The 27,291-nt window shown below is 48.5% G+C and overlaps 1 protein-coding gene across 7 annotated transcripts in view; it reads right to left on the reverse strand.

The window, feature by feature from the left end:
* The window catches only part of ARHGAP22 (Rho GTPase activating protein 22), a 234,616-nt gene that overhangs the window by 36,977 nt on the left and 170,348 nt on the right, over window positions 1–27,291 (reverse strand). For 6 of the 7 annotated variants that reach the window (XM_074958574.1, XM_074958577.1, XM_074958578.1 and 3 more), the window contains one exon: window positions 17,991–18,167. In XM_074958574.1, coding sequence (XP_074814675.1) covers window positions 17,991–18,167 — 177 coding nt within the window. The remainder of the gene's footprint in view (window positions 1–17,990; window positions 18,168–27,291) is intronic. The other variant, XM_074958575.1, reaches the window with a different exon arrangement.

Genomic DNA, 27,291 nt, shown 5'->3' on the forward strand with positions numbered 1-27,291 from the left:
ATATCTTCTCCATCCCAATGAAACTACAGAGAGAAACAAGGAAGGCAGATCTTGGTTCCCTTTAGCTCAGATTGCTGCTCCAGGAGAACACAACACTCAGTATATGCTCAGAGTGAAAAGATCAAAGCAGATGTGTGTAGCTAACGTGTGTGTGTGTTATTACACACACACAGCGAGACAGATTCAAGCACACATGCTCATCCTTGCATGCACATATATTCTCACCATGGACATGCATACTCACACACATCTGTCAGACTCAGACATAAATGACCACAAACACACACAGACCCAAGAGCTTGTACAGGGTTACATAATATGCTAACGCACATACGGACACCTGCACTATCTCTTACACTCCTCCCACCCCCCAACTGTCACTCTCACATACACAAAATCATGGATGGGCACAGGGTCAGCCACACACACACACCTCATTCCCACATCATGCATGCTCATCTCCATGCATGTGGACACATGAACACACATTCACCATCATACACAGACATACTCGTTTTCCTCACTTGTGTATATCAACACACACCCTCCAGTGCACATCATTAGTATTTCAGTAGCAGCTACAGGCCCAATTGTGCAAAACACTGCATGCAGATGCACACAGAGAGGAAGTTCCTGCTCCTAAGAGCTTATGCTCTAACTAGACAAGGCAGACAGAGTGGGAGAAAGGGACATAACAGACTATCAGGACTGGAGGAACAGAGAGATTATGAGACTTGCCCAAGGTCAAACAGGGAATCCCTGGTGGAGCTGGGAATTGAACTCTGATCTCCTTAGTCCTAGTCCCTTCAACAAAAGACCATCCTTCATACGTATTAGGACATGTTCGCTCTCATGCTTATTCGTACACACACACACACAAATAATGATGCAAAAAACTCCCCCGAAAACCTCCTTAGCAGTTTGTTTGGGGTCGCGCGGGGGGGAGGGAGGGTGAAGACAGCATTTCTGGCCCTAGACCATATCCTCCTCACTGTTTTACCTCTGTAAAGATCAAAGTTATATTTAGCCTGTGTCTGAGTTTCCCCAAGTATTAATGCAAAGATCTGCGTTTCCTCTAGCAAAAGGAAACCATAACAACAGTAAGCTCTGGAAAACTGTCGCGTACCTCTGGTTCTTGTGCAGCACTCAGCTACATGGCAGGCACTGAGCTTCAAGCAGAAGCCAGGCAGCGTCAGACAGCAGGAGCGGCAGAGAAAGAAAGTCCTGACTTCAGGCATCAGACACATTCTGAGTCCCAGCACTGGCAGCCTTCCATGCACCCAACGCTGGAGAGCGGAGAGCAGCCGGTGTGCCCTGGGAGATAATCTCAGCGGCACATCTGGTCTCAGCTCCACGACTCAGCATTAATTATGACTTGTGAAGAAAGCATTTGAAATATCCAATGAGATGCAGAGCAAGCCAGCAACCTCAGCAAGGGGAAAGAGAGACAGACAGGCAGGTAGGATCTTGCTCACCCTCCATGCTGCAGCCTGTGTAAACAGCTAAGTATGGGTCGCAAGTTTTAACAAAGGCATCCCCTATAGGCTGTGTAATATATTCATGCTCTAATTGCTTGTCAGATCTATTCCTGATAGCCGGGGGAAACTCAGCAACAGTTGCTGTCTGCATGTCATGCTCTTGGTCCCTTCATGCTATTAGCTGCCCCACAGACAGTTTGTTGCCCCCACCTGACATTTTGATTGAATATCAAGTGCCAGAGTCAGAAATGCATCCCTCCCCACCTGAGTCAGTCATGGGGCATCCACTCAGCTCCAGGTTAATTTGTAGCTTCTCACACGGTCTAACAGAGGCAGAGTCTGAGCAGCAGGCCCAGCATAGTCTTACTGGCCACACCACACTTGTTTTAGTCATCCCCACAGAAGCTACCCAATGTTACTGTGAAGCACTGAGCGGGATAGTCAACAGGACAGAACAAACTAAGGGGCCCAGCCATATGGGGAGGGGTTTGCAAATGTGAAGGCAGACCCCAGATATTGAACCCATGACCTCCAAGGCTAGAGGCATGAGTTGCTACAGCTTGAGCCAAGAGATCCACCCACCCTCTGGATCAAGCACAGCAGGAGAATGCGTAACACACTGACCAGTGGGTTCCAAAGAGCTTGGACACAATACAATAGCTCTACTTCACTCCATTTAAAAAATGGATCATAGAACTGCAGATCAGTGACCCATAACCCACCGGTACCATCACCCCAAAATTGTGAGATGTGCCGAAGTTTGGCTAACTGTTCCCCCCCAGATAACTCCCATGAATGTAGCTGCCTATTCGCTTCTGGATATCTGGGGTCAAAATACCGCATATAAAGTCATTCATACAGCTTACGTTCATCTGAACTGAGAAGTCTAATGGTTCCAGCAGGGGCTTTCTAAACCTGATTATAACACTAACATGATGCATGATCATGCACAACTTGCTTCACCTCTCTAGGCCTCAGTTTCCCCATATATAAAATAGGGGAAAGGCTACCGACTTACCTCACAGTCAGGCAGTTAGAGTTCAAGCACTGAGAGGTGCTGTGGGCCAGTGGTCGCCACCACCACCACGACTCAAAAGACATGGGTTCTAATCCTAGACCTGCTAGGTAACCTTGGGCAAGTTGTTTCCCCTCCCACCATTTGTCTATCCTGTCTATTTAGACTGTAAACTCCTTGGGGCAGAGACTATGCCTTACTATGTATATGTACAGCGCCTAGCACAATGAGGGCCATAATCTTGGTTGAGGCCTCTAGGTGCTGCTGTGATCCCAGTAACAATAATAAAACTCAGTGTTTGTTAGACTATTGAACTCTTGAATAGAAAATGTTTGCAAAGGACCTGGAATTGGTTCTTGTCCCACCGGGTGAATATGGCAGGCTACAGCTTACGGAAAACATGACCATGAGCTTCTGGAGGTCAGTAGGAAGCATGGGTGATAACTTGATGGTCCCATAATTATTCATAAAGGTTTCTGGCACTGCTTCCTAGAACACTGCCCCAAATTGTATCATGTGCACTAACAACAAGATAACAGAGACTGGGACTGCTGGGATGGATGCCCAGAGGATGGGAAAAGGCATGTGAAGGTTTTTATTTTTGTATATAGTGCTTCATTACTAACCCCTCATAGGGCACAGAGGGTCATCCCTGGTGACCCTCTCTCATTCAATGAAATGGAAAGGCAGCACCCAAAAAACTGATGAGGGAATCCTTTTGTACACAACACACAATTAACCTGTGGGACTCATTGTTGCTAGGTACAAGTGAGGCCAAGACCTTAGCAGGATTCAGACACTGATCAGACATTTATACAGATAACGAGAACATCACCAGTTGCACTAGGTAAGATATAACCCCTATGCTTCATCAAAGGAAGGAAGAACAAACAAAGGCTCCATGTGAGACAAAACAACCACACTGGCTCATATGGCAACCCAGCTAGGGTGACCAGATGAAACGGACAAAATATCAGGACACATGCGGGAAGCAAAAAAAGCAGCCGGAGTTGCCAAGGCAAAAAAAAAAAAAACCAAAAGAAACCACCAGAGCAGCCAAAGGAGCAATATCATGCATCGGTCGGGACGCGGGACTAAAAATCAGGACAGTCCCGATTTTATTGGGATGTCTGGTCACCCTAAACTCAGCTGAAACACAAAATGGCAGCTGCCTCATAGTTGTTGCCTGCAGGAGACCACCCTACAGTTCAAGGTACAGTACAAAGGCATGGCAACAGCAGGACAATGTCATACTGCAGTTACCTCTGCCACTGTTACCATCTGATCTCCACTGGGTGGCCCATGTGAAGTAGGTCTCAGTCTCATTCAGAAGGACAGGATGCATGTTGAATACAGTATTCCCCATCCAAAAGCACGCAGAAATCATGAATCAAAGGCCAAACTGCCATGGGATTTTTCTTTTGTCTTTGGGTTTTGAGACACTAGGCTGGACATGGATCACACTTCCAAGCTTTTCTGGGCCAGCGCAAGGGCAAGAACCATACTTTTTAATCAATATGAAAGCTGAGATTCTCACCTAAGCAGGAGCTGTGGATTGATGAAGGACACCCAATATTGCTAGACTCATGAGAAGGATTTGAGAGTTGGTGTGAATGGGTTCTCCCTTCAGTTCCTGGAACCCCTAGCTGGCAGGAATCAAGCAGACACACACAGTCCACAAGGGTACCATCTCTTTATTACTGCTTATGCTCCAGGTATATCATAACATAGCAGCAGTTACATGGAACCCCCTTCCTGCCTCCTAGCTCAGCCTTTCATACTGCTTGCTTCATTCTCAGAGCTATCCAGCTGGTGAGCTAGTTACCTCATTAGCTCATCAGGCTCCCTACAGGTGCAAGTGTTCCCTTCTACCCATCCAAGCCCAAACTACCCAAGTCCCTCCTGCTCTAACTACAGCCAGAGCCCTTTGTGTTCTCAGCAACCAGGATGCTGGCTTCCAAAGGGCTCAATTTCTAGCTGCTAACAGCAGCCTACCTCAGCTGGCAACACTGCATACAAATGACCATCACAACTGGCACTAGGTTCTCCAGCTAGGCAACGGAGACTGACCACCTCTCTCCCCGGGGAAATGGGGCTGCTGGGGGGAAGCGTATGCTGCCACTACCTGGGCTGCTCTTGTTCTGTTGCTAGAATTTTGATCTCCAGAGCTACGTGGCAAGAAAACCCACCATGGATGTTCTGCTGGGGAGCTGAGCTGTTTGGGTCCCTGATACCCCAGCTTTGGCACAATGTACGGCTGGGGGTGGAGTCTCCTGGTATGCACTCACAAGCAGTTAGTCCATAGGGACCATAGCTGTGGGAAAGGGACCTGGCTGCACGTGTCTTTACAAGCTTTGAGACTCAACCCAGGCTTGCTGGGAAGTTCACTCAGGCTCATAGACCCCCACAAAAACCTGGGCAGGTTTCTAGTTTGGTGTCTGCCATAGGCCAAATTCAACCCTGAAACCAACAGCAGAACTCCAGGACGGTGAGCCCCCAGGAACTGCCATAAGGCTCCATTCCAACTCCGTGTGAATGGAACTTGCCTGCCTTCACACAGCTCCCCAGGGGGGTGCAGGTAGACTGATTCTGGGCCCAAGCTGCTACATTCAGGGATGTAAGATCCTGGGGTTTGTTTTGCTTCTTTTTAGAGGTAGGGCCCAGTCTTAAAGTTTTAATCCAGATCTGACCTCCCTCAAAGTTTGGGCACATTCAGATCCAGAATTTCCACCTAAGGCCCATCTCTTAACCCAGCCAAACTCAGGTGGATGGATCACTTCCTTATGCCAACAGAAAGCTGCCAATCAAATAATTAAGAACAATCAGTCATACTGCTAAACTCAGCAGAAAATGATCTATCAATCCTCCTTCCCTGGGCACAGAACTATTCCCTTCTATTCCCTGCTCTCCCAAATGTTTGGGATAGATCCTCTTAACAAAACTCCACCTCCCCCTGGCCCAGTATTCTGGACCAGGGAATAAGTTACTGGTGTCTGAATGAAAATCAAAGCCTCAGCATACAGAATCCTCTGTGTGCTGACTGAAATAACCTAGCAGTGTCAACCGGACCTGCATTTAGGACAAACATGAGACACAGTGCAAGCACTGAAAGGTTATTAAACATAACTGCTCATCTTCCCTTAGCAATGGGGGAGAATCAACTAATCCTGTCTAAACAGTTTTTCCATCTCTCTGAAGTACGACGGGAAGGAGCCTCATTAAACAGCGCAGTAAATTACACTGCAGCGGACTCTGCACGGCTTATTCTCTGAACTGAGCTTATAACTGTTTGCATGGAGAAAACAAAAAGATGATAAACAGCCCTGAGCATTGGTTAGCCACAACATCCAGAGTGCCATGCCAAAACTAGCCACTTATTAGTCTGCTTCTCTCTAAACAACGACAAGAAATATTTGGAGAATGAAATGTCGAGAGCAACATAAAAATACCTTTCAAATGAACAGCAGTGATCTGATCTGAGCAAATATTCCTTGGAAAACTTGATCCTCCACACAATGCTATAACAACATGGGGAAACATACATTTGGTAAAGAGCTCTTCAATCTAGCAGGCAAAAGTATAACAAGACCCAATGGCAGGAAGCTGAAGCTGGACGAATTCAGACTGGAAATAAGATGTAAATTTTTTACAGTGAAGGTAATTAACCATTGGAACAATTTAGCAAGAGTTGTGGTGGATTCTCCATCACTGATCATTTTAAAATCAAGATTGGATGTTTTTCTGAAAGACCTGCTCTAGGACTTATATTGGTGAAGTTTTGTTACACAGGAGGTCAGACCAGGTGGTCATAACGGTCCCATCTATGAAACCTTTCACTTCCATCACACCTTTCATCCAGGGACTTCTCACATTCATTCATTCATTCTCACCAATCACTTATGTGGTTGTCTCCCATTTTCAAGATACGGAAACTGAGGCAAGAGATTAAAGTCCAAATTTTCAGAGTTATCATTAGTTCACTTTTTGGATGTCCGGCTTGGGATAGCTAGGTCCAGACTGGCATCTCACTCCCATGAGTGAGGTATTAGCTTGGAGGGTCTGGACCCCAGACCTTATTTCCCAGAGCTGTAGGCACCCTCAACTTCCATGGACTTTAACGGCAGTTTTGTTTATACAAAGCAGCTAAATGAGATAGGAACATCTCTCCCCATTCCACTTCATCTGGAGCTCCCTGCTGCCCAGAAATGTATTATATGGATACTGGGTGTAAGTGAAGATCAAAATACGTATTACACAATAACATCTATTCCCACTAAAGAGCCTCATCATTAGAAAAGGGCTTGGAATCCCGCCCCCAGAGCCAACTGCAAGGATGATGGAGGGGTTCAGAATCTGGTGCTTGATCCAGGTCTGAATGTTGCTGCTGATCCGTGTCTTTCTAGTGGGCCGAACCAAAACCCTGGAAAGCCCTTGAACCTTGTTAGATTTGCAGGCTGGCTTTGGATCCAAATTTTGCAGCTTGGACCCATTTGAACTTACGGTGAATCTGTGACTTAGTGGGTAGCACACTGGACCAGCACTCCGTACTTGGCTTCTATTCCTGGCTCTGCCACTGGCTTGCTGGGTGACCACTTTCCCGTGCCTCAATTTCCCCATCTGTAAAATGAGGATAATCATACTGACCTCCTTTGTAACTTGCTTTGTGATCTCGGGATGGAAAGCAATAGATAAGAGCTAGGGAATATTATTTTTTCAGACCAGTGATATGTAGATCACTTCACATAAAGTACCAATCAAAACCAGTGCCCCCAAACCTTGCCAGGGCCCCAGACCTCAGCAACTTGGGTACCTGGGAAATGAATGGGGTGGTCACTGGAGTGCTTCTCCAAACCAAACCTCAGGAGTATCTGGCTCTGCTGGTAGCATACCCCCTTAAACCTCTCATTGCTGAGTCAATTTCACACTCATAGTTTCACTTTGCTACATCCTTCAGGCTCAGAAAGAGAATTCAATCTATTTGCTAATTCTCATGCATGGTCTTTTATCTTTTACATCTAAATTTAAGTTGCAACGAACACAAAGCATAACTGAACAAGCCAAACCTCCTTTCTTATATGTGAAGGGTGAATTTCGGGTAAAAAAAAAATCTAGCATAACCATGACACGCAATGCAGTAACCTACTCTTCCCATCTATGGAGCTGTTTGTGCTTGGGAGGCTGGAATGGCTGCCATTTGGCACTTTGAATTGCAAAAAGATTGCAATAGATATTGATGATTCCTCTGAGATCTGCATTTACAATGCAGCCCCGAACTCCTCCCACTTGTGAACTGATTCTGAACTGCCTGCCTTCCGTTCCCTTTAGAACAAAGGTGGGCAAACTACGGCCACATCCGGCCCGTGGGACCCTCCTGCCTGGCCCCTGAGCTCCTGGCCCAGGAGGCTAGCCCCCGGCCCCTCCCCTGCTGTTCCTCCTCCCCTGCAGCCTCAGCACACCGCGCCGCCGGCACAACGCTCTGGGCAGCCAGGCAGCGCAGTTGCAGAGCCGCGGCCTGACTTGATGCTCTGGACGGCCCGGCTGTAGCACCACCAGCCGCCGGTGCTCCAGGCAGCGCAGTAAGGGGGTAGGAGGGGTTGAATAGAGGGCAGGGGAGTTTGGGGGCGGTGGTCATGGGCCGGGGGTGTGGATAGGGGTCGGGGGGGTCAGAGGGTGGGGAACAGGGGGGTTGGATGGGGCAGGGGTCCCAGGGGGCAGTCAGGAATGGGGGGGGGGGTTGGATGGGGCGGCAGGGGGCAATCAGGGGCAGGGAATCCGGGGGCGGTCAGGGAACAGGGAGCGGTGGATGGGGCAGGAGTCCCAGGGGAGCTGGCAGGGGGCCAGAAGCAGGGGGGGTCAGATAGGAGGCAGGGGCCAGGCCATGTCTGGCTGCTTCGGGAGACACAGCCTCCCCTAACCGGCCCTCCATACAATTTTGAAAATCCGATGTGGCCCTCAGGCCAAAAGGTTTGCCCGCCCCTGCTTTAGAAGAAAGCACAGAACTGGGCAACAGTGGAGACTCATTCCCAGTTCTGCCAGCGACTTCCCCTGTGTGACTGCTCTGTGCCTACTAATACTTCTCTAGTTCACCAGAGGGTAGGGAAGCTGATTTACCAATGGTGCTCTCCATCCAGACTAAGATTCTCTGATGGAAGGGGTTCATAGCTTGCCTTCTGCTAAAGATATTTGTGGGCAACTAACTCCACTGCATCCCTGTCTGTCCAGCTAGGAAAAATCATATTCTCTGAGACTGGGACAAGCGAAGTCGAATCACTCACTGCTCATGGGGAAGCTACCGACCTGCACTGAGAAACCACATGTCCTGACTGAGCAGCAGTGTCCAGCTTGATGCTGAAAATGAGAACTGACCCCAGGCTCAGTCAGTGTCCTTGTCCGTTCCCGCACAGGGTGGATGTGGTAGTGGGGAAGAGAACACACACAGTTAGCACCGTGCCCCCTGTCCCCTGCTGCAGTCTGGGGCATAACAGGGCCAGAGGAGGAGTCCAGGAATCAGGAGGAAGGCTGGTCTACTGGCTAAAGTACTGGCCTGGGAGTCAGACCTGGGTTCTAATCACAGACCTGCTGTATGACTTTAGGTAGACTCTCTGTGCCTTGGGTCTTCTTCCTGCCCTTTATCTGTCTGGTCTGTTTTGAGTGTGACCTCTCACTAGGGGTATACACAGCCCAGTGGGGCCTCTGCTTGCTATTTTAATAACAACAACAAAGCGGCACAGGTTCTTATTCAGGTGGCATTTACTAATGAGGCAGGAACAAGTCTTGTCTCAGGACTGACATGCTCAATTTGCCTAGAATTGGTAAAGTTAGATCAAAATCAGATCAGTAACAGGCCCATTGCTGCTCCCCCTGAAACTCCTGTACACAGGTGAGCTGCCTGCTGCAGTTCCTGTACCTCCTCCACTAGGCCAGGTGATCCAGCATTAACCTGGGAATCAGGAAAAAGGAGGACAACTTCCTGGAGCTTAAACCCCAGTGGACAATGAGCCTGGATGGGTCAGGAATGTTACAACACAGAGATATGCAGTGGCTTTCACCCCTAGGGCAATAGCTGGATTCCAGCCAGAGCCCTTAGCGGCAAGCAAGGAAGAACCTCAGAGGAGCTGGAAAAGCACTGGAAGGTTCAGAAGTTTATTCAAACATCATGGGGACGGAAAGAGCAGGGAAGCTGCCCTTTTTTGTGGCATTCAGGCATTCCTGAACCAGGACATGAGGAATTCTGTTTAAATAAGTTAACAAAACTTTTCTGAGCCGTCTCAGCAGAGGTTCAGGACGGAGTGGGCCACGGCCCGCAGCCCAAAAGATAGCAGGTGGGTGGGGACTGTAAAGCTGAAGGCCTACTACTGGGGGGAGGGGGGAGCTTTCAGTACTTATGAGGGTCCCAGAGTAGCTGAAAAGATTGGAGGGTCCCACAAAGGGTTAAATCTACTGCCTGCAGGCAGCTAGCTACCTTTCTCCTTTAATACAGATTCTCGCAACATTCAAAGAAACAACACAGAGATATTAAAAAACTTGCCTGCAAGCTGAGAAACACCACAGGTACATATTTGGCCTATTAATCACCCACTGCCATGGCCTGCTCTGAGAGCCAGGGGGGCTTTGAGCCTGTCAGCTTTCATAAACCTAGCACAAACATGGCCAGTGCTCGCAGAGGAGGCCTGTGCGGGAAACCAAGAGTGTGGCAGGAAGTAATGTGAGTGACTCAGTCAGGGGGCACTTCCCCTTCTGAGTCAGCCCCCAGGCACTGCCCCTAGCAGGGCTGGAGGAAAACATTAAAAAATCTAATGTAACAAATCTGTGGCCATCTAAGATTTCACCGTTATCACTTGGTGGTGGCACACTATGGCAAACAGGAATGGAATTCAGATCAGTCTACTGATGAACACAGGCTCCCTCATACTTGATCTAGAGGAGAATCACCATCAGCAGTAAAGGGCATATGAAACAGACATGAGCAGTTCTGATTGTCTCCAGTAGAGGGCTGAGGTGCAAATACACATACGAGCCTGTTGATGAGAATTTGTAATGCAATAGGGGCTCTTTTGGGAAAAAAACGTGCTGCAGTCAGACTATCTTCAAGGAAGGGATTGTGATTTCTGTGTCCACCCTGCACAATGGGGCCTGAGGCCTTTGGCTGCTGCTGAGAGCTCCATGTAAAGAGGAACCTCTTTGCAGGACACAAGAAGTGTTATTGGTCCCACAAAATCCAGGAACTATGCTACACATTCTTGAGTGCCATCTATTGGCACCTTATTTACATATATGCATTCAGACATCTTGTTAGAACACTCCGATATCAGGAGCTACTGTCATATTAATAATTTCTAGCACTGTAATAGTGCAGAAGAGGCTGTGTGGCACAGAAGCAAGGTCCTACTACTTCTAGCCAATAGAGGGAGCTTGTGGTTTGTGGGCTAGTCCAGCACACCCTCTAACACAGTACAAGCCCTTGTCCTTTCATGGGCCCTAAGGACTTACGTGCTGCACTGTGACCATACCTGCCACTATATATAAGGAAGCTACTATATTGCCCAGCAGACACCATTCTTGGCCCCTGGTGCCCATGACCTCACAAGCTAAGAGACAGTGAGCCAGGCCCCCAGCTGGTGGAAGCCATAAAGCTAGTCCAATTTACAGCACCTGAGGGATCTGGCTCATTGTCTCCACTCTCTGCAGCAGCACGAACACTAGCCTCGCCCGCAGCCTTCAGCTCCAAGGTTCTGGGGGCGCGTGTCCCTCCCTGGTTGGAGTGGTACTAACACACTTCACATGGTGCCCCTCACCGCTGGGCGCTGCTCTGAACCTTCCATATTCCTGGGCTGTCACACATCTCTATCTGGAGCCAGGCAAAGCTTGGGTGTTTCCGCGGAGTTGCAAAGTCATAGCTTTATAGGACTATAAAGCCAGAAGGGTCCACTTTTACCACCAAGTCTAAGCTCCTGGGTAGCACAGGCCAGAGAACTTCCCTGAATTAATTCCTAGAGCAGATGTTTTAGAAAAAAAGTCCCATCTTAATTTAAAAATGGCCAGTGATGGAGAATCCACCCCAGCCCTTGGTCAATTGTTTTCTGGAAGCTTAAAAGTCATATGTGTGGAGGGAGTGAACCCAACATGGCAGAAACCTAGGAGTTTCTCATGAAGCCCTGAGAAATGGAACAGCTCTGGTTCATCTCTAGACAGTAAACTCAAGGGCAGTGGTTTTCAAACTTTTTGTTTTGGTGACTCTTTTCACACACCAAGCCTTTGAGCGTGACCCCCCCCTTATAAATTAAAAACAGGGGAGTAATTTAATGTAATGGGGGCTCAGGGCTGTCTGCCCACAGAGCTGAAGGCCCATGACCCCCATGTAACCACCTTGCAACCCTCTGAGGGGTCACGACCCCCAGTTTCAGAACCCCTGCTCTAGGGGTCAGGGCTGTGGAAGCCCCCTAGGTCACTTAGGAACACAAGTCCCATTGATGTTCACCCCAGGCATGGTCTTTGCCTTGTAATAGTCTATATGCCCTGTTCCAGTAGCTGTAACCACCTCTGCAGTGGACCAGCGCAGGGTCAGATCCAGGGCTCATGCTTTCTGCAAGTCTGAAGTCTATGCAGGATCTGATTAATAGGTCCGTCTTTATCTGTTCTCTAGTACAGATCAGAAACAGTAGCCAAAGGGAAGGACAGCCCCATGGTGAGGGTGCTAGCCAGAGATCTAGGCCTGCTCCATCACAGAGCCTGTGTGATGTTGGGCAAGTCACTTGGCCTCTTTGTGCCTCAGTTTCCCCATCTGTACAATGGGGATAATAGTCGTGCCCTGCCTCACAGGAGTGTTGTGAAGATAAATACATGGTGAGGTGCCCAGACGCTATGACAATGAGCTCATAGGGGTACCTTAGATATTAGGTAAATCAGGTCTCATTGTATTCCAGGGGCAGACTTGAGAGGCAAAGAAAATGCGGAACAGACTGCTGTGTTTCAGGGGGGGGAGGTGCAGATAGCTTGGCCCCATACCGGACTCAGTCTTCTCCCAGTCCCGTGCCTCAGTTTCTCTATCTGTAAGAGGAGATCCTGACTTCTGCTGCTGCAAATACTGACTGGGGTTAAGCTGATCATAACCTCCTCACAGATACTTTGTCCTTCCACTTGTCCCAGGTGGATCTTTCTGAATTCATCCATTCCCTTAAGACAGACCCCTCCTCTATTCCTCTTCCATTGCCTGAGTCTGTCTCCCACCCCCAGACAACACTGACTCTGGGTTGGAAGAACAAACAGTGATAAAACTAGCCGGGCGCCAGTTGTATCTCTGTGCAGAGATAACACCACACACGGGAGGCAAGGCAAACACCCAGCAGCTGCTCAGGGAGCAAACCGGGTTCTAGCCCGCCTCCCAGTGCGCCCTTCCCTGCCCCATGTGAAGGAAGGAAAACACGGCACACGCGGTGCCTGCACAACAGAGACATGGACGGAACAACGCTAGAGGAGTCTGGCCTCCACTTCGTTCCAGGGCAGCATCTCAGCTGTGTAATTACACTCGGCATTGTGAAGATAAGAGGAGCCATCTACCTGGCCCATATTGCTACAGTACTGTGTGCACCCACAATCCTGAATGGACTCTGTGCTCACAACAGTCCCACAGGGAAATCCCCATTGTACACAAGGAAAACATAGGCACAAGACAGTTTAAATGATTTACCCCAGATCACACTGAATCTAGGGCTAATCTAGGAGCTGAACCCTCCCCAAATCCGAGCGCAGTGTCCTAGCCACTAAACTGCCCAGCTTCCCAGTGGGCATGTGAGTCTGATGGGAATATCTGGCACTCCAGAATAACCGTGTTTTACCTTCATACAGCAACTTCCATGCAAGGCAGAGTCATTAATTCAGCCTGGGTGGGGCGATCCCTGAGTCAGCAGTGAGGGCACAGACACAGGGACCCAGCTGCTCCAGGCAGGTCACTCAGCTGCCTCACCGTTTCTGGGAATTCCTGCATTTCCCTGGACAGATCCCAGATTAGAGGATCTGGATCCAAGGTTCCCCTGTCAGCTGAGCGGAGGGTCTCAGCGAATTAGGGTTTGTCTACATGGGGCAACTGACTGGAACAGCTCCTTGGGTGGACGCTCTTTTTCAGAATGAGCACGCTAATTACCCTGGAATAAAGTGCTGTATTGCAGAACAGACGGCAAACCCGGAGCTACTCCTGTCAATTTCCTGGTGTAGACAAGTTCTTAAAGCAGGGCTGGCTCATTCTACTTGAGGCAGGCACACTCCTGCCCCTGGTGGTCTGATGCTAGCTATGGCCATGGCAACAGCCCCAGAGCAGGGAGATCTGTGCACTTGGGGGCTGGGGGAGGAGACCAGGAGGCAGGAGTGGCAGCAGAAAGGCCTAGCGTGGAGATGAGATGCTATCTAAACTAGCCAGACCTTGCCAGGCTTGGGGGTGGGGGATAAGCTGGGCTGCCGGGGGCAGAGAAGGGCAGGCATTGCGTCGCAGACTGAACAGGGGGAATGAGGGGGAAGAGAGAAAGGGGAGCAGGGAGCCACCCATGTCCAGAGAGATCAGGAGGAAGAGAAAAGAAAGGAAATACATAACTGTGTAGCCCAGCCTAACGCAGTCTGGATCTCTGCCAAGCTAGCACTGATCCAGCAGAGAGGTCTACGCATTAGCTGCAGCCTCACAGCTCCCATGCCCGGGTTTTCAGGCAACAGAGGCTCATGCTTTCAGAAGCACAGGCCCTAGCTTCAATCCCTCAGCCAACCTGAGCGGGGTTTCATTAGGTGAGACAATGAAGGAACAAGAACCCTGGGGAAAGTGAACAACCAGCCAGGCCCTGCTTAAAGCAGCCAATGCTCACTAGCTTTTGCTGGAATGAGCAAACGTTACCATGCCCACTGAAGCGAAAACCTCACCCTTCCCCTCCGCCAAAGCAGCATCTCACAGCTGCTTTGGTGGATGCTGGGAGGTGCAGCAAAACGCAGCATTGTGCAGCAAGTCTGTGGTACCCTGCATCGCCGGTCTGTGCTGTAACCACTAGACCACACTGCACCATTCTGCAGTGCTGCTGCGAACACGCTGTAAGGGAGAATAGGGAAAAAACAGCAGGACTGTGGGGACTGGAGGCAACTCTCCATCTAAAGAGAAGGGCACCCCTAGTGGCAAGAAGGGGAAGCATGAAGCAGCATTTGTGGGTCTGACTTGCATGTCTGTCATGGAGCCACACACAGGTGCCCCACAACGGGCAGATTCTGCTCTTGGCTACGGGGCATAAATGCAGAGTAACTCCATGAATGTCAGTGGTGCAAACAAGATTTGTTCCTGAGAGAGTGAGGCAGGGTCAGCTGGAGTTTTAATGAAGCCTGGATAACTCTTCACAGCCCAGCTGTATCCATTCATTTTAAATGTCTGCTCTTTAAAATAAAAATCAGCCACAAACAAACCCAATGCACACAGCTCCTTTCTAAAGCTGAGCTCCCAAAAACCTCTGTTCTGGCTGCAACTGACTAGACGCAGGGGAACCTGTTAGAAACCACATGGGCCCTAGACAAGCCAGCCTTCTCCAACAGGCTCAGGAGCCCACGGATTTTATTTTAAGGCCGAATTTAAAAGTTGTTTCAAAGCATAAACTCTGTGTGGCATTTAAGTCTGCACCGGTCTCCAATTAATGAGGTGGGATTCTCAGCAGCTTTGGGGTGTTTTCAGATTCTTTTCTGAAAGGCTGTGCTGGTTCGTGTGCCCGCACCGACATGTCCCCCATCCTCTTTGATTGAGGACTTTCTTCAATACATCCACAAAGATGAAAGCATGTGGCTAAGCCGCCCCTTTTATCTTGGCATAATTCATTTTCACATCCTATCAACCTTCTCCAGGGCTGGATATTTACATAATAATAATAATAAAGCCTGATTTTTTCCTCCCTAGTTTCAAATATTAAAACGTGTTGACAGATAAGACTTGGAGTTAAAATTATTCGGTTAAAACACAAAGAGACAGCTTTGTTTACAGCCTTCCCATGCAGTGAGCTAGGCTGCAATACCACATACAAAGAGCCCTGCTCTGATTCCAGGCAAAGGGGTGTGTGTGAATTTGGTCATTTCCTCAAAGCCTGATAAATACTTCAGAAATGAATGTAGCAACTAGATGTCCTGGTGATTGGCATGCTATAAATACTAGGGAAAGGAAGAGAGACATAGATAAAACAGGCAGGTATGATAGCCAGAATGGGGTTAGGCATTATTTACAATTAATACTGGTCAATGAGCTGAAGTGAAATGACCAGAATTTTTTTTCCCAGCTGCTTGGCAATTACATTGTAATGGCTCTCTGACCTAGTGAATAGGGCAGTGCAATGGGGCTCAGGAGTCCTGGGTTCTAGTCTTGGCTCTGCCGTTGGCCTATTGGGTAACCTTGAGCAAGCCACTTCCCTGCTCTGTGCCTCCATTTCCTCATCTATACAATAGAGATAGGGATACTGACCTCTTTGTAACGTACTTTGAGATCTACTGATGATGAGAGCTAGATATTAATATTATTACAGGGCCTGATCCAGCTCTCACTGACATCCCTGGTAGCTGGGTTGGGCCCAGTGTGTCTGAAAACAGTGACAGAGGAACCACACTGCCTTTCCTTCTTTATTATCCTGCTCCTAGTCTACAGCGTTGCCACCTCTCATGATTTATTCTCAGTCTGATGATAGCTGTTTTCCCCCTAAAGCTCCAGCTCCTGGAGTCATGGGATTGTGGGAGAGCATCAGATTTAATTCTTAAAACCCCCCCACAAATTTCTAGCCCTCATGGTTGCAGAGAAAAGCTTGGAAGCTTGCGTGCACCTCAGAGGTTCAGAAACCAGAAGGCCAAGCAAAAATACCCAAAAATTTATTTAAAAAACCTCTTGATTTTGAAGTCAATTTTGAGCTTTTTGGGCCTAAATGCAGATTTTTGGATTCCTTAGGGTTGGCAATGCTGAGTCCAGAGCCAGTGGATTTACCCTTAACTGTAGAAGTCAGCCTAACGTTACTTCAAGAGAGTCATAAGTCCTTGGTCACGTTGACAATAAAAATACCCAAACACACGACAGCAGGAAAACTGACGCCATCTGCCCTGGAGGAGGACACTGTCACAGAGACATCTCCTGCACTGAACTGCTGCTTGTCTCAGTTTTCCTCGCAGTGTTTGCAGTGTGGGCCAGCTAAAGTGGTCTCTAACAGACCTACGCAGGCTCCATCAAAAGCACAATCTCTAGCTGTGGTTGCACCGATGCATTCTGGGATTCCTGACACCCCTGGAGGAAGCATCTTTGGGGTAAACTGAAAATGTGGGCATGACACTGCGTACTGGGCTTAGGAGGAGCAACTGAATCGGTGCATCCTGGTGCTTGTGGGAACCCCGCTGCAGATTAGATTACATCCAACCAAACTGGGGCAGAGGCCTTGTCCTAGATGTTGCGATGGACACTTGTGCCCATGGTACAACAGCTGTTCCAGGGGTTTTACAAAGCACTGTACAGATACCGCAAGCATAGACCACAGTCAGATAGGCAGCAAGGCCTTTGGCCTAGCTTGTCAGGGGTATTTAGGTGCCTAAGTCCCATTGATGTTGATGGAAGTTAGGCACCTAAATACCCTTGAGGATCTGGATGCTTCTGCCTAGGGTAGGCAGGGCCTCAGAGGAAGGGAGACATTACTGTGAGACTACCGCTGCCTCCCGACATTCCTCAATACAGCCGAATCTGGGCATTCCAAATCATGAGTCAGTCCCCGCCAAATTCAGCAGATTGGCATAAAAATCATGAGATTAAAAAAAAGTTGGGTTTTGTATTGGCCTTGTGATGACTGAGCCTTCTGGCTAGACAGGGGTCACGTTCTCAAGCTTTTCCCCACAGCCAGGAGGGCCAGAAACTTAATCTCAGCATTAAAAAGTCTTGTGTAATCACAGGGCTCCAGGAGCAGGGGATTTAGGTAAAACATCAAAATCGTGAGACTGGAGATAAAAATCACAGGAGTCGGCAACACTGATTACCCTCTCAGGTGGGTCCTGGGTCTGACCCTGCAGTTCTTACACAGACAAAGACACCCACTGAAGTCAATGGGAGCTTCGCTTGCACACAGGCTGCAGGATCGGGCCCTATCTTTGTCAAGTGGAAGGTGACGCTGCCTTTCAGATGTCCTGAGAGTTTGGAAATGGGCATCTGGCCCAGTGGTGGAGAATGGAGGTGACTGGACACCCTCCTTCTCAGCAAAAAAGGAAACAGGAGGCGGAGTCAGGGACTAGGGAATAAAAATAGCTGTAAACAATGAGTTAAAATAATAATAATAATACAATGTTATTTCTTCCACCAATCAGCTTCTTTGGTGAGGGCAGTTTTACATACTGCCGAGGAGGAGAAACGTGGGTTCACCCCCACCCCCAAATTGCGCTTTACAAAGCTTCAGGAAGAGGAGAGTTTAGCTAGGCATTGCAGTGATTTTACAGTGCTACGTGTACCCTAGTATCACAAGAATATGTTTTACCTTGAGGCAACAGTTTTAATTTATGTGCATGTGAGCTATGTGCAGTACCTCCACCAAAGGGAGCCCATATGACCCGCCGGATGGCTTTCACCCAATCTTCCATCTCGTTCTGGGAATTAGCCATGAGCAGGAAGGCTTCATGATTGACAGGCATCTTTTCTCGGTCCCCCGCACCACCTGCAAAACAAAACACACACCTCGGTTAGCGTCCAGCCCAGGAGTGAACCCTTGTCTCTAAAACCACCATGGGCCTCGCCCAAGCTAGCCTTGCTGGGTTCGCTTGGTGCCCACTTTGCACTGATGTACAGGATCACATAGGGCACATGTCCGTGGCCTGGCGTGAAGCCAGTGTCCCAGTGGGTGCTGCTGGCAGAACGTGCCACTAGGCTCACCAACATGCAAGGGGATAGGTGTAATCTGCATTATCCTAAGAACAGTGCAGCCCAGCCCTCCTGCCAGCGGCCAGCTATACCCGTCTGTGCTGAGGTATGGAGAGGGTTGGCTCCATCCTCTTTAGGGTGATTCAGTGCCCTTGGGACGCCAGAGGGAAGACGGGGCTGGACAATCTAGTTGTAGAAGTCACATGCTGCAAGAGAGAGGAATCAAGGTGTGGGCCTCTGGCTACGATTACCCCAGTGATAGATTTAACAATCAAGATCATCACTGGAGCAGATCAGAAAGCTAGACATGCTTTGACATGCTTTGACATGATGAGCTAGACATGCTTTGACATGATGAGAGTACGGGCAGAATTCAAAACCTGCCATGTCCAGGAGGATCCAGATCAAATCTAGACTCCAGCTTTGAGCTGAACCAGATATAGAGCTCAGGCTTAGTCTGGATGGCCCTTGGAACCTCTGGAGCAGTCATCAAGGAGCCAGAGAGATTATGAGATTTTAACATCTTGAGCAGCAGAAATCTCACAAGACCAGCTGTTCTCATGAGATTTTCAACATCTGGAGCCACTTCTGAACCTGGAGCTGGAAGAGTGCCACCCCTGCATTCCCATCCCTTCTGGTTTTGGATCCACCCCAGAACCAGCATTTTAGGGAGCTTAAGATTTGAACCTGACTCTTCTGTCTGAAATTCAGAGGATGGGGTCCAATTTAGAATTCAGATCCAGGCCTACCTCTGCTTCGTACAGGATTGACTGGTGACACCCCAGAAAAGCTATTGGCCAGGACATCAAATACACACAGCCTGCCCTGTATGCTGTTCACCCAGGGATGCTCAGAGTACCACCATCCATGCCCATTCTCCCATTACAATTTTCCTCTCCGCTGCAGTACACAAGGCCCAATGCAACGCCCACTGCAGTCAGTGGGAATCTTCCCCTCCCCCCACCTCGTGCCCCAGACTTGGATACACTCCAGTGAGAGCCCACATGAGGACACACAATAGATGTACTGGAGCAACTTCCACCTAAGGGATGAAGAGACTGGCCAACCCAAAAGCTGTCACTAATGGCTTGCAGTTTCCCCCTTCTACAGAGACTGCCTTTGACTTTGTTATGTGGACAGTGTCTTTATTGTTCTGTCACTGCCACCTCCGTACTCACTTGTCTCTGGAATATTAGGTCTATTGAAAAAGCAGGAACTGTCGCCCTGAGCTGAGCTGCCGAGATTGCTTGTTCATGGAATTCAGAGATAAGAATAGGGACAATGGTATGCGCTGGTTTCTATGGAATTACCTTAATATAAACAGAATTTACACCTACTAAATCCTAGTTAATCTGGGGAAGGGAGTGTGTTGGAAGGGCTACAAGCTGCCTGTAAGCCAAGGAAATGTTTGTTCTCACTATTAATTGTTGCCTAGCTTAAACAAACTCACAGGCCGGGCACTGATTTGCAAAACGAAAGGGGCTGCATGAATCCAAGCTCCTAGGGTTTTGTTGTTTTCTAAAAAGGAATTAACTTGAACCAAGAAGCCGATGGAATTTTAGCGCGTAGAATAAGGCAGCATGGCAGTGTAGATACTGTAGGAGAAACGAAAGCCTGGGTTCCCCTCCCAATATGCAGGTCTGACCCTTCTCACACCAGCCTCCTAGCCAGCTTCACAGTGTGGATTTTTCAGATGATTTACGTCCTGTACAATCTATGAACTAGGATTCCTATTAGAGGGGAGAATCAGGCACCAAGCCCAGATACAGCTCTGGTTTTTATGCCCCCTGCTTGCTGCCTTCTGACAGTCAGAACTGATCTATCTGATGCCACAGTCTCTACCTGCCCTGCTTCTTCCCAGCTCCCCACCTGTCCTCCCGCTCTTTATATAGGTCAGGTCAGGGATTCCCCCTCTGTTCTCTCAATCCCACCCCCCACCCAGCCTGGTTTAGTCAGATGACCTCAACACTCACCCCCTCCACCCGGGGAGATAAGCTAACCATGGCAAAGGTGCAGCTGAGCCCCGACCCTCGTAAAAGGACAGCTTGCCCTGTGACAAGCCACTTCTTATTTCCCTTCAGTCGCTTGCTTTCTGACTAACCCACCCTGTCCCCTCCCACCACAGATGACAGGCTAGACAATCCACCTGCCCTTTTCCTGCTGACCTTCTGGGAGCCCACTTCCCTACCTTAGTGCTCATGCCCGACTATTACTCGAAGCACTGACCCCGTACCCATCACCATGGTAACTGGGAGCCTCGCAGGTTACAAAGGGAGACCAGAGTTCAGGAACAGAAGCCAAAGCTGCTGCTGCCTGCCGCTTTGGCTCTGAAGGAGGAGGCTCTACATCACCATGCTTGGATGCAGGGGGGCCTCAAGGATGCCCTCTCCCTCATACACACACCCACCAGAGCAGAAAACCGAAGGATGAGGAGGTCCTCGTGTAGCCCGACTCCTCCATTAGCACCGGGGCTACAGCAGAGTCCACGGGCCTCACTCTCACACCCCACCTGACAACAACCTCAGAGAATGTCGCTCCCAGCCCAATTTCCTCTTCCGGGGGATCAATGGGTTACCTTGGCCAGATTCCCTGCTGGAGTGCAGATCCCTACTAGGTGGCCTCTCGCAGCCTACAGTGCACATAAAAGCGGAAGTTCAGGGCTTGGCTTCTCACCCCAGTCATCAGAAAAGAGGCCGGGAGGTGTCTTGTAAATGGCCTGGTCTCCCAGCAGGGGCTATTTGCTGGCAGAGTAACCCAGCTTCCCCCAACAGAGTAGACATTTTTAGAAAGGGAGCTTCATTTTCAAGGGTCTTGGCTTGCTTGGGCAACTGTCATGGAGCCTATTCTTGGATTCAGGAGGATCAGGCTACAATCCCCTGTTGTGATAACTGGGCCTATAAATTTACTCTAATTGGGAGCTCAATTGTGAAGTAAGCAAAAGTTCCTAGGGGTACTTTAAATAGGAGCATGGTTGTGAACCTACAGCTGTTTGCGGGAAAACCCATCATCACTAGTCACATGGGGATGGGCAGAGTAATTATAGCTGCACACAAGGCAGAAAAATAGAGTGTGCTTCGGACACGGTTGTTAGAAGAGGACATGTTAGTTTAAGGCTCATGCAGGGCAGTGGAGCGCCTGCTGCCCTATCTACAGGGGACTTTTCTGTAATGACATTTTGGACATGTTCCTTTTCTTCCCACTCACTGCTGGCTCTTCTCACTGCAGCCTAGAGGCAGCAAGCAGGACAGGTTAGCGGGATCCCCTGATAATTATACCTCACTACTTGTCCAGCAAAGGGCATGTCTCCTTATTTTGTTGTCATATGCATCAGCTTTTGGAAGGCTTGGGATTCACAGAAACTAGAGATGGTAGCAAGATTCAAACCCACAAAGCTAGAACCCCACAAACTTTTGGAATCTAGATCCTAGCCTGAAATTCACGGCTGCTCCTTTTCCTGGGCCTGAGCCAAAAATGGATCTGGTTCTGGGGTTTCAGATCAAAGTTTGTAGCTCCAAGCTATCTTTATAATGATATGAATCCAAACACCCCGGGGTCTTTGGGAAAACTCTGATTAGGATCTGGCATTCAAACTTCTTTGTCTGGCGATGTCCGGTTCTGCTCATTATAGCTATATGAAGTTTGGATCCAGATATTGAGCTCAAGCCTCCTCTCTCTCTGTAACAGGCTGAACTGAAAACGCTTATCAAAAAGTCCTCATTTGGCTCTAGACTGGAATCTGTACTTTGTGGAAAGGGTCCATTGCTAATATAAACTAATGTTCAGCTGCAATACTCAAGGCACAAATTCAAGCCCATAGTAGTTAGAATAGTCTAGCCCTGAGCTGTCTACACCCCTCAGTGGAAACTTTAAGGTGACTGTGTACAGCCATTACTTCTTACTGTGAGGAATGAACAGGGTGCTGACTGCATTGCCTCGTATAGGGGGAGAAAATACCCTGTTAGACACAGGTAAACACAGACAACTCCCATCCCCACCTTAACAGAACTTCTCATAACATCCTTAATCAATCTCCTGTCCAAATACGACTGGCCCTTGTGCACACACAGCCATCTCTCCTTAGCTTGGGCCAGCGTTTACCACAGCAGGCATTCCCAGCGCTTTGGCTAAGAGTCATTTTCACTACTAGATTTATAAAAAATCCTGTTACAAACACAGTCTGGGAGCGTGGGCAGCAACATGGGGGTGGGTGATGGGGTGGTCTTGCCTGCACTTACAGAGGGGAAGAAAAGGAAGCACTGTCCAGTGGTTAGGGCACTAGCCTAGGATTTGGAAGTCCTGGGTTCAATTTTCCGTGTGACCTTAGACACTATCCTTGGTGGCTCTGTGCCTACAATGGGGATTATAGCCCTGCCTTATCTCCCAGGGGTTTTGTGAAGATAAATCCATTAATGAGCGTGAGGTGCTCCAGATACTGCACTAATGGGGGCCACAGATGTACCTTAGATAGAAGCTTTCCACCAGCGCGCTTGAGTCCACAACAGGATACGTTGGCTTGATCTACAGATGTCACCAGACATGAATGCTTTCCCAGCCCTGCCTGGGGAGTCTACAGACTCACTGCTTCTGTGTATCCTGGTAAAGGTCAGCAGTCACTGTGTAAATAGCCATAAATGCACCAATCATGCACAACACCCACTCCCTCAGTTAGAGCCCCATTACCTTAAGGGACTGGATGCCCCAGGAGCACTGGTAATGGGATATGGAGCCTTTCATCTCTAGGTAACAGAGTGATCCTAGCTAGCAGTGCTCTCAGCAGCTGGCTGGTGACCTCAAAGCTTTTGTCAGCAAGTGGATATCCACAACACATCACAAAGCCATGCCTGCAACTGGGGTGAACTGGCCCCCTTATTACCATTTCAATACAGAAGCCCTTGACAGAACAGCAAGGAGAACAAACTCCTAGAGATGGTCCCTTCATGACCTGCATGGAGGGGAAGCTTTCTCTAACACTGCCAGTGCTGCACTGTTCAGTAGATCTATCTATGGTATATATACAGCCCTCATCACCACAGTACCCGGGCATCTCAGTCTTTACTGTATCTAACCTCACATTCCCCTATGTGGCGGGGCAGGGCTATCACCCCATTATACAGATGGGACCCGGAGCACAGACAGACAAAGTGACTTACCCAAGGTCACACAGAGAGTATGTGGTAGAACCAGGGACATGAACCCTGAGTCACAGGCCAGCAAGCTAACCATTGGACCATCCTTCTTTCTTCTCCCTGGACCATTGTTCCTCTTTACTGCTGGTTTCAGAGCTCTGGAGATATAAATTCACTAGGAACTACAGAACAAAGCACAAGTCTGCCATCACCCCCTATCAGAACTGCCCTGCTCTGTGCTCCTGTTCCAAGCTAGCTACAGCCGCAGCTCCACTGGGTGTCTCTCTTCACAGACCTAATTCCCACAAGGGATACTCACAAGAACAGATTCATACACCTGGAGTCATTCCTCGTCCACTTTCCAACCACCGCAGCATGACTTCACCTGCCATGCACCCACAATGAGCTTGGCTTTCCCAAGAAGTTCTCTTGTGAGCCAGCACTAGAAAGGTGGAGTCCGCCCATTCTTGTGAAGGTACACAGCCCAACCCTGCCGCCACTGAAATCAACAGCAAGAACTGCAGTGGGAACAGGATTGAGCCCATTGTACATGGAAATGGAAAATAAAGGGGCGTTAGAAGAACACTTCTGCTGCTCAGTAAAGCTTTGGGGTCAGGTAGAGTTCAAGGTTGGGATGAAGAGGCAGCTACATTCCTTTTATATCCACTAAGCTTTGCCTGTCCCAGCCTAGAATGTGTGTATTTGTGTATTTGCACACCCGTGTGTTTGTGCACACCTAGCTCTGCGTGTGTGTGCATGCCTGGAACTGCATGCACCTTAATGCCTATGTTTGAGCAAACAGACGGAGTAATATTTTAATGACATATTTTATTCTAAATATTTTAAAACCTAATATTTTAAGGTTTCAGAGTAGCAGCCGTATTAGTCTGTATTCGCAAAAAGAAAAGGAGGACTTGTGGCACCTTAGAGACGAACACATTTATTTGAGCATAAGCTTTCGTGAGCTACAGCTCACTTCATCGGATGCATTCAGTGGAAAATACAGTGGGGAGATTTATGTACACAGAGAACATGAAACAATGAGTGTTACCGTACACACTGTAATGAGAGTGATCAGGTAAGGTGAGCTATTACCAGCAGGAGAGAAAAAAAAACCTTTTGCAGTGATAATCAAGGTGGGCCATTTCCAGCAGTTGACAAGAACGTCTGAGGAACAGTGGGGGGTGGGGGGGGGGAAATAAGCATGGGGAAATAATTTTACTTTGTGTAATGACCCATCCACTCCCAGTCTTTATTCAAGCCTAAATTAATTGTATCCAGTTTGCAAATTAATTCCAATTCAGCAGTCTCTCGTTGGAGTCCATTTTTGAAGTTTTTTTGTTGAAGAATTGCCACTTTTAGGTCTATAATCAAGTGACCACAGAGATTGACGTGTTCTCCAACTGGTTTTTGAATGTTATAATTCTTGACGTCTGATTTGTGTCCATTTATTCTTTTACGTAGAGACTGTCTAGTTTGCCCAATGTACATGGCAGAGGGGCATTGCTGGCACACGATGGCATATATCACATTGGTAGATGTGCAGGTGAACGAGCCTCTGATAGTGTGATGTGATTAGGCCCTATGATGGTGTCCCCTAAATAGATATGTGGACACAGTTGGCAATGGGCTTTGTTGCAAGGATAGGTTCCTGGGTTAGTGGTTCTGTTGTGTGGTGTGTGGTTGCTGGTGAGTATTTGCTTCAGGTTGGGGGGCTGTCTGTAAGCAAGGACTGGCCTGTCTCCCAAGATCTGAGAGAGTGATGGGTCGTCCTTCAGGATAGGTTGTAGATCCTTGATGATGCGTTGGAGAGGTTTTAGTTGGGGGCTGAAGGTGATGGCTAGTGGCGTTCTGTTATTTTCTTCGTTGGGCCTGTCCTGTAGTAGGTGACTTCTGGGTACTCTTCTGGCTCTGTCAATCTGTTTCTTCACTTCAGCAGGTGGGTACTGTAGTTGTAAGAATGCTTGATAGAGATCTTGTAGGTGTTTGTCTCTGTCTGAGGGGTTGGAGCAAATGCGGTTGTATCGTAGAGCTTGGCTGTAGACAATGGATCAAGCGGTGTGGTCTGGATGAAAGCTGGAGGCATGTAGGTAGGCATAGCAGTCAGTAGGTTTCCGGTATAGGCTGGTGTTTATGTGACCATCGCTTATTAGCACCGTAGTGTCCAGGAAGTGGATCTCTTGTGTGGACTGGTCCAGGCTGAGGATGATAGTGGAATGGAAATTGTTGAAATCATGGTGGAATTCCTCAAGAGCTTCTTTTCCATGGGTCCAGATGATGAAGATGTCATCAATGTAGCGCAAGTAGAGTAGGGGCATTAGGGGACGAGAGCTGAAGAAGCGTTGTTCTAAGTCAGCCATAAAAATATTGGCATACTGTGGGGCCATGCAGGTACCCGTAGCAGTGCCGCTGATTTGAAGGTTTACATTGTCCCCAAATGTGAAACAGTTAGGGGTGAGGACAAAGTCACAAAGTTCAGCCACCAGGTTTGCCGTGACATTATTGGGGATACTGTTCCTGACAGCTTGTAGTCCATCTTTGTGGGGAATGGCCCACCTTGATTATCACTACAAAAGGTTTTTTTCCCCCCGCTCTCCTGCTGGTAATAGCTCACCTTACCTGATCACTCTCGTTACAGTGTGTACGGTAACACCCATTGTTTCATGTTCTCTGTGTATATAAATCTCCCTACTGTATTTTCCACCAAATGCATCCAATGAAGTGAGCCGTAGCTCACGAAAGCTTATGCTCAAATAAATGTGTTAGTCTCTAAGGTCCCACAAGTACTCCTAATATTTTAATGTATTTAAAGGGTTCCACTATATTTTCAGAATAAAATTTCCAACTGATTTTGCCATTCCCCCATTACTCACAGAGCTCTGCTGTGTGTACGTGTATGTTTGTGTGTCAGAGGTTTTGAGCATTTGTATATGCATGTATACGTGTGCGTGTGTGTATTTCTGCATTACACATGGATGACTGTGTGCACTGGTTCATAGGTGGGTTGCAGGGGACTAGTTGTGTGTGTGGGTGTGTGTGTGCGCACGTGCACACATACTGTTGCAACCTGGTAGGAAGTGAATGGAAGCCACAGGCTGCATATCAAAGTGTTGGCGGGAGGGTGGGGGGTGGAGGAAAATGGTCACACCATGATGACTTGTTTGCTGTGTAGGCTGGGGAAGCTGCAACAGGCAGCCTTTGATTGCAGGCAAGCAGCAGTGATGATCTAGACAAACGGGCAAAACTAGCATCCACAGCTAAAAAGATGGGCTGCACTGATTGCTCGTTGCTGGCCTGCTCTTTGTGGTTGCCAGCAAGGTGACTAACACATTCAGGGCTTGAAGATTGCATTGCTAAGGAGAGAAGGTGAACAATGAGGTGGACAAATTCTTCCAAGGTTAGCTGACGAGATTGGGGGATCTGTTTCCGCAAAGTGGCACAAAACCAGTCTTGATCTTGGATTTCAGAAAAAGGACAGATGAACTATCAGGTGTCCCAGTGCGAGCAGGAGATGCACGGTTGCTATGGAGCGGGTCAGTCGCAGCATTTGGGACAGTCACTTGAGCAACTATTTCAATCCTGCCACTCACTGCCTTTGATTATGGCTGGCATTGATCCTCCACCGAACACCATTATGGCTAGAGATGGACTCAGGCTGCAATACCCAGATCCAGATAACTCACAGCTGGAGGCCTGGGATGTGGGATTTTGGCCCATCCCTAACTATAATGGGATGATCGTGGAGTGGGTGACTTTTCCTCTCCGCTGCTGTTTATTCTGCACGTTGGCCCTTTG

This window comes from Natator depressus, chromosome 7 (genome assembly GCF_965152275.1).
Source record: "Natator depressus isolate rNatDep1 chromosome 7, rNatDep2.hap1, whole genome shotgun sequence".
In the NCBI taxonomy this organism is placed as follows: domain Eukaryota; kingdom Metazoa; phylum Chordata; order Testudines; family Cheloniidae; genus Natator; species Natator depressus.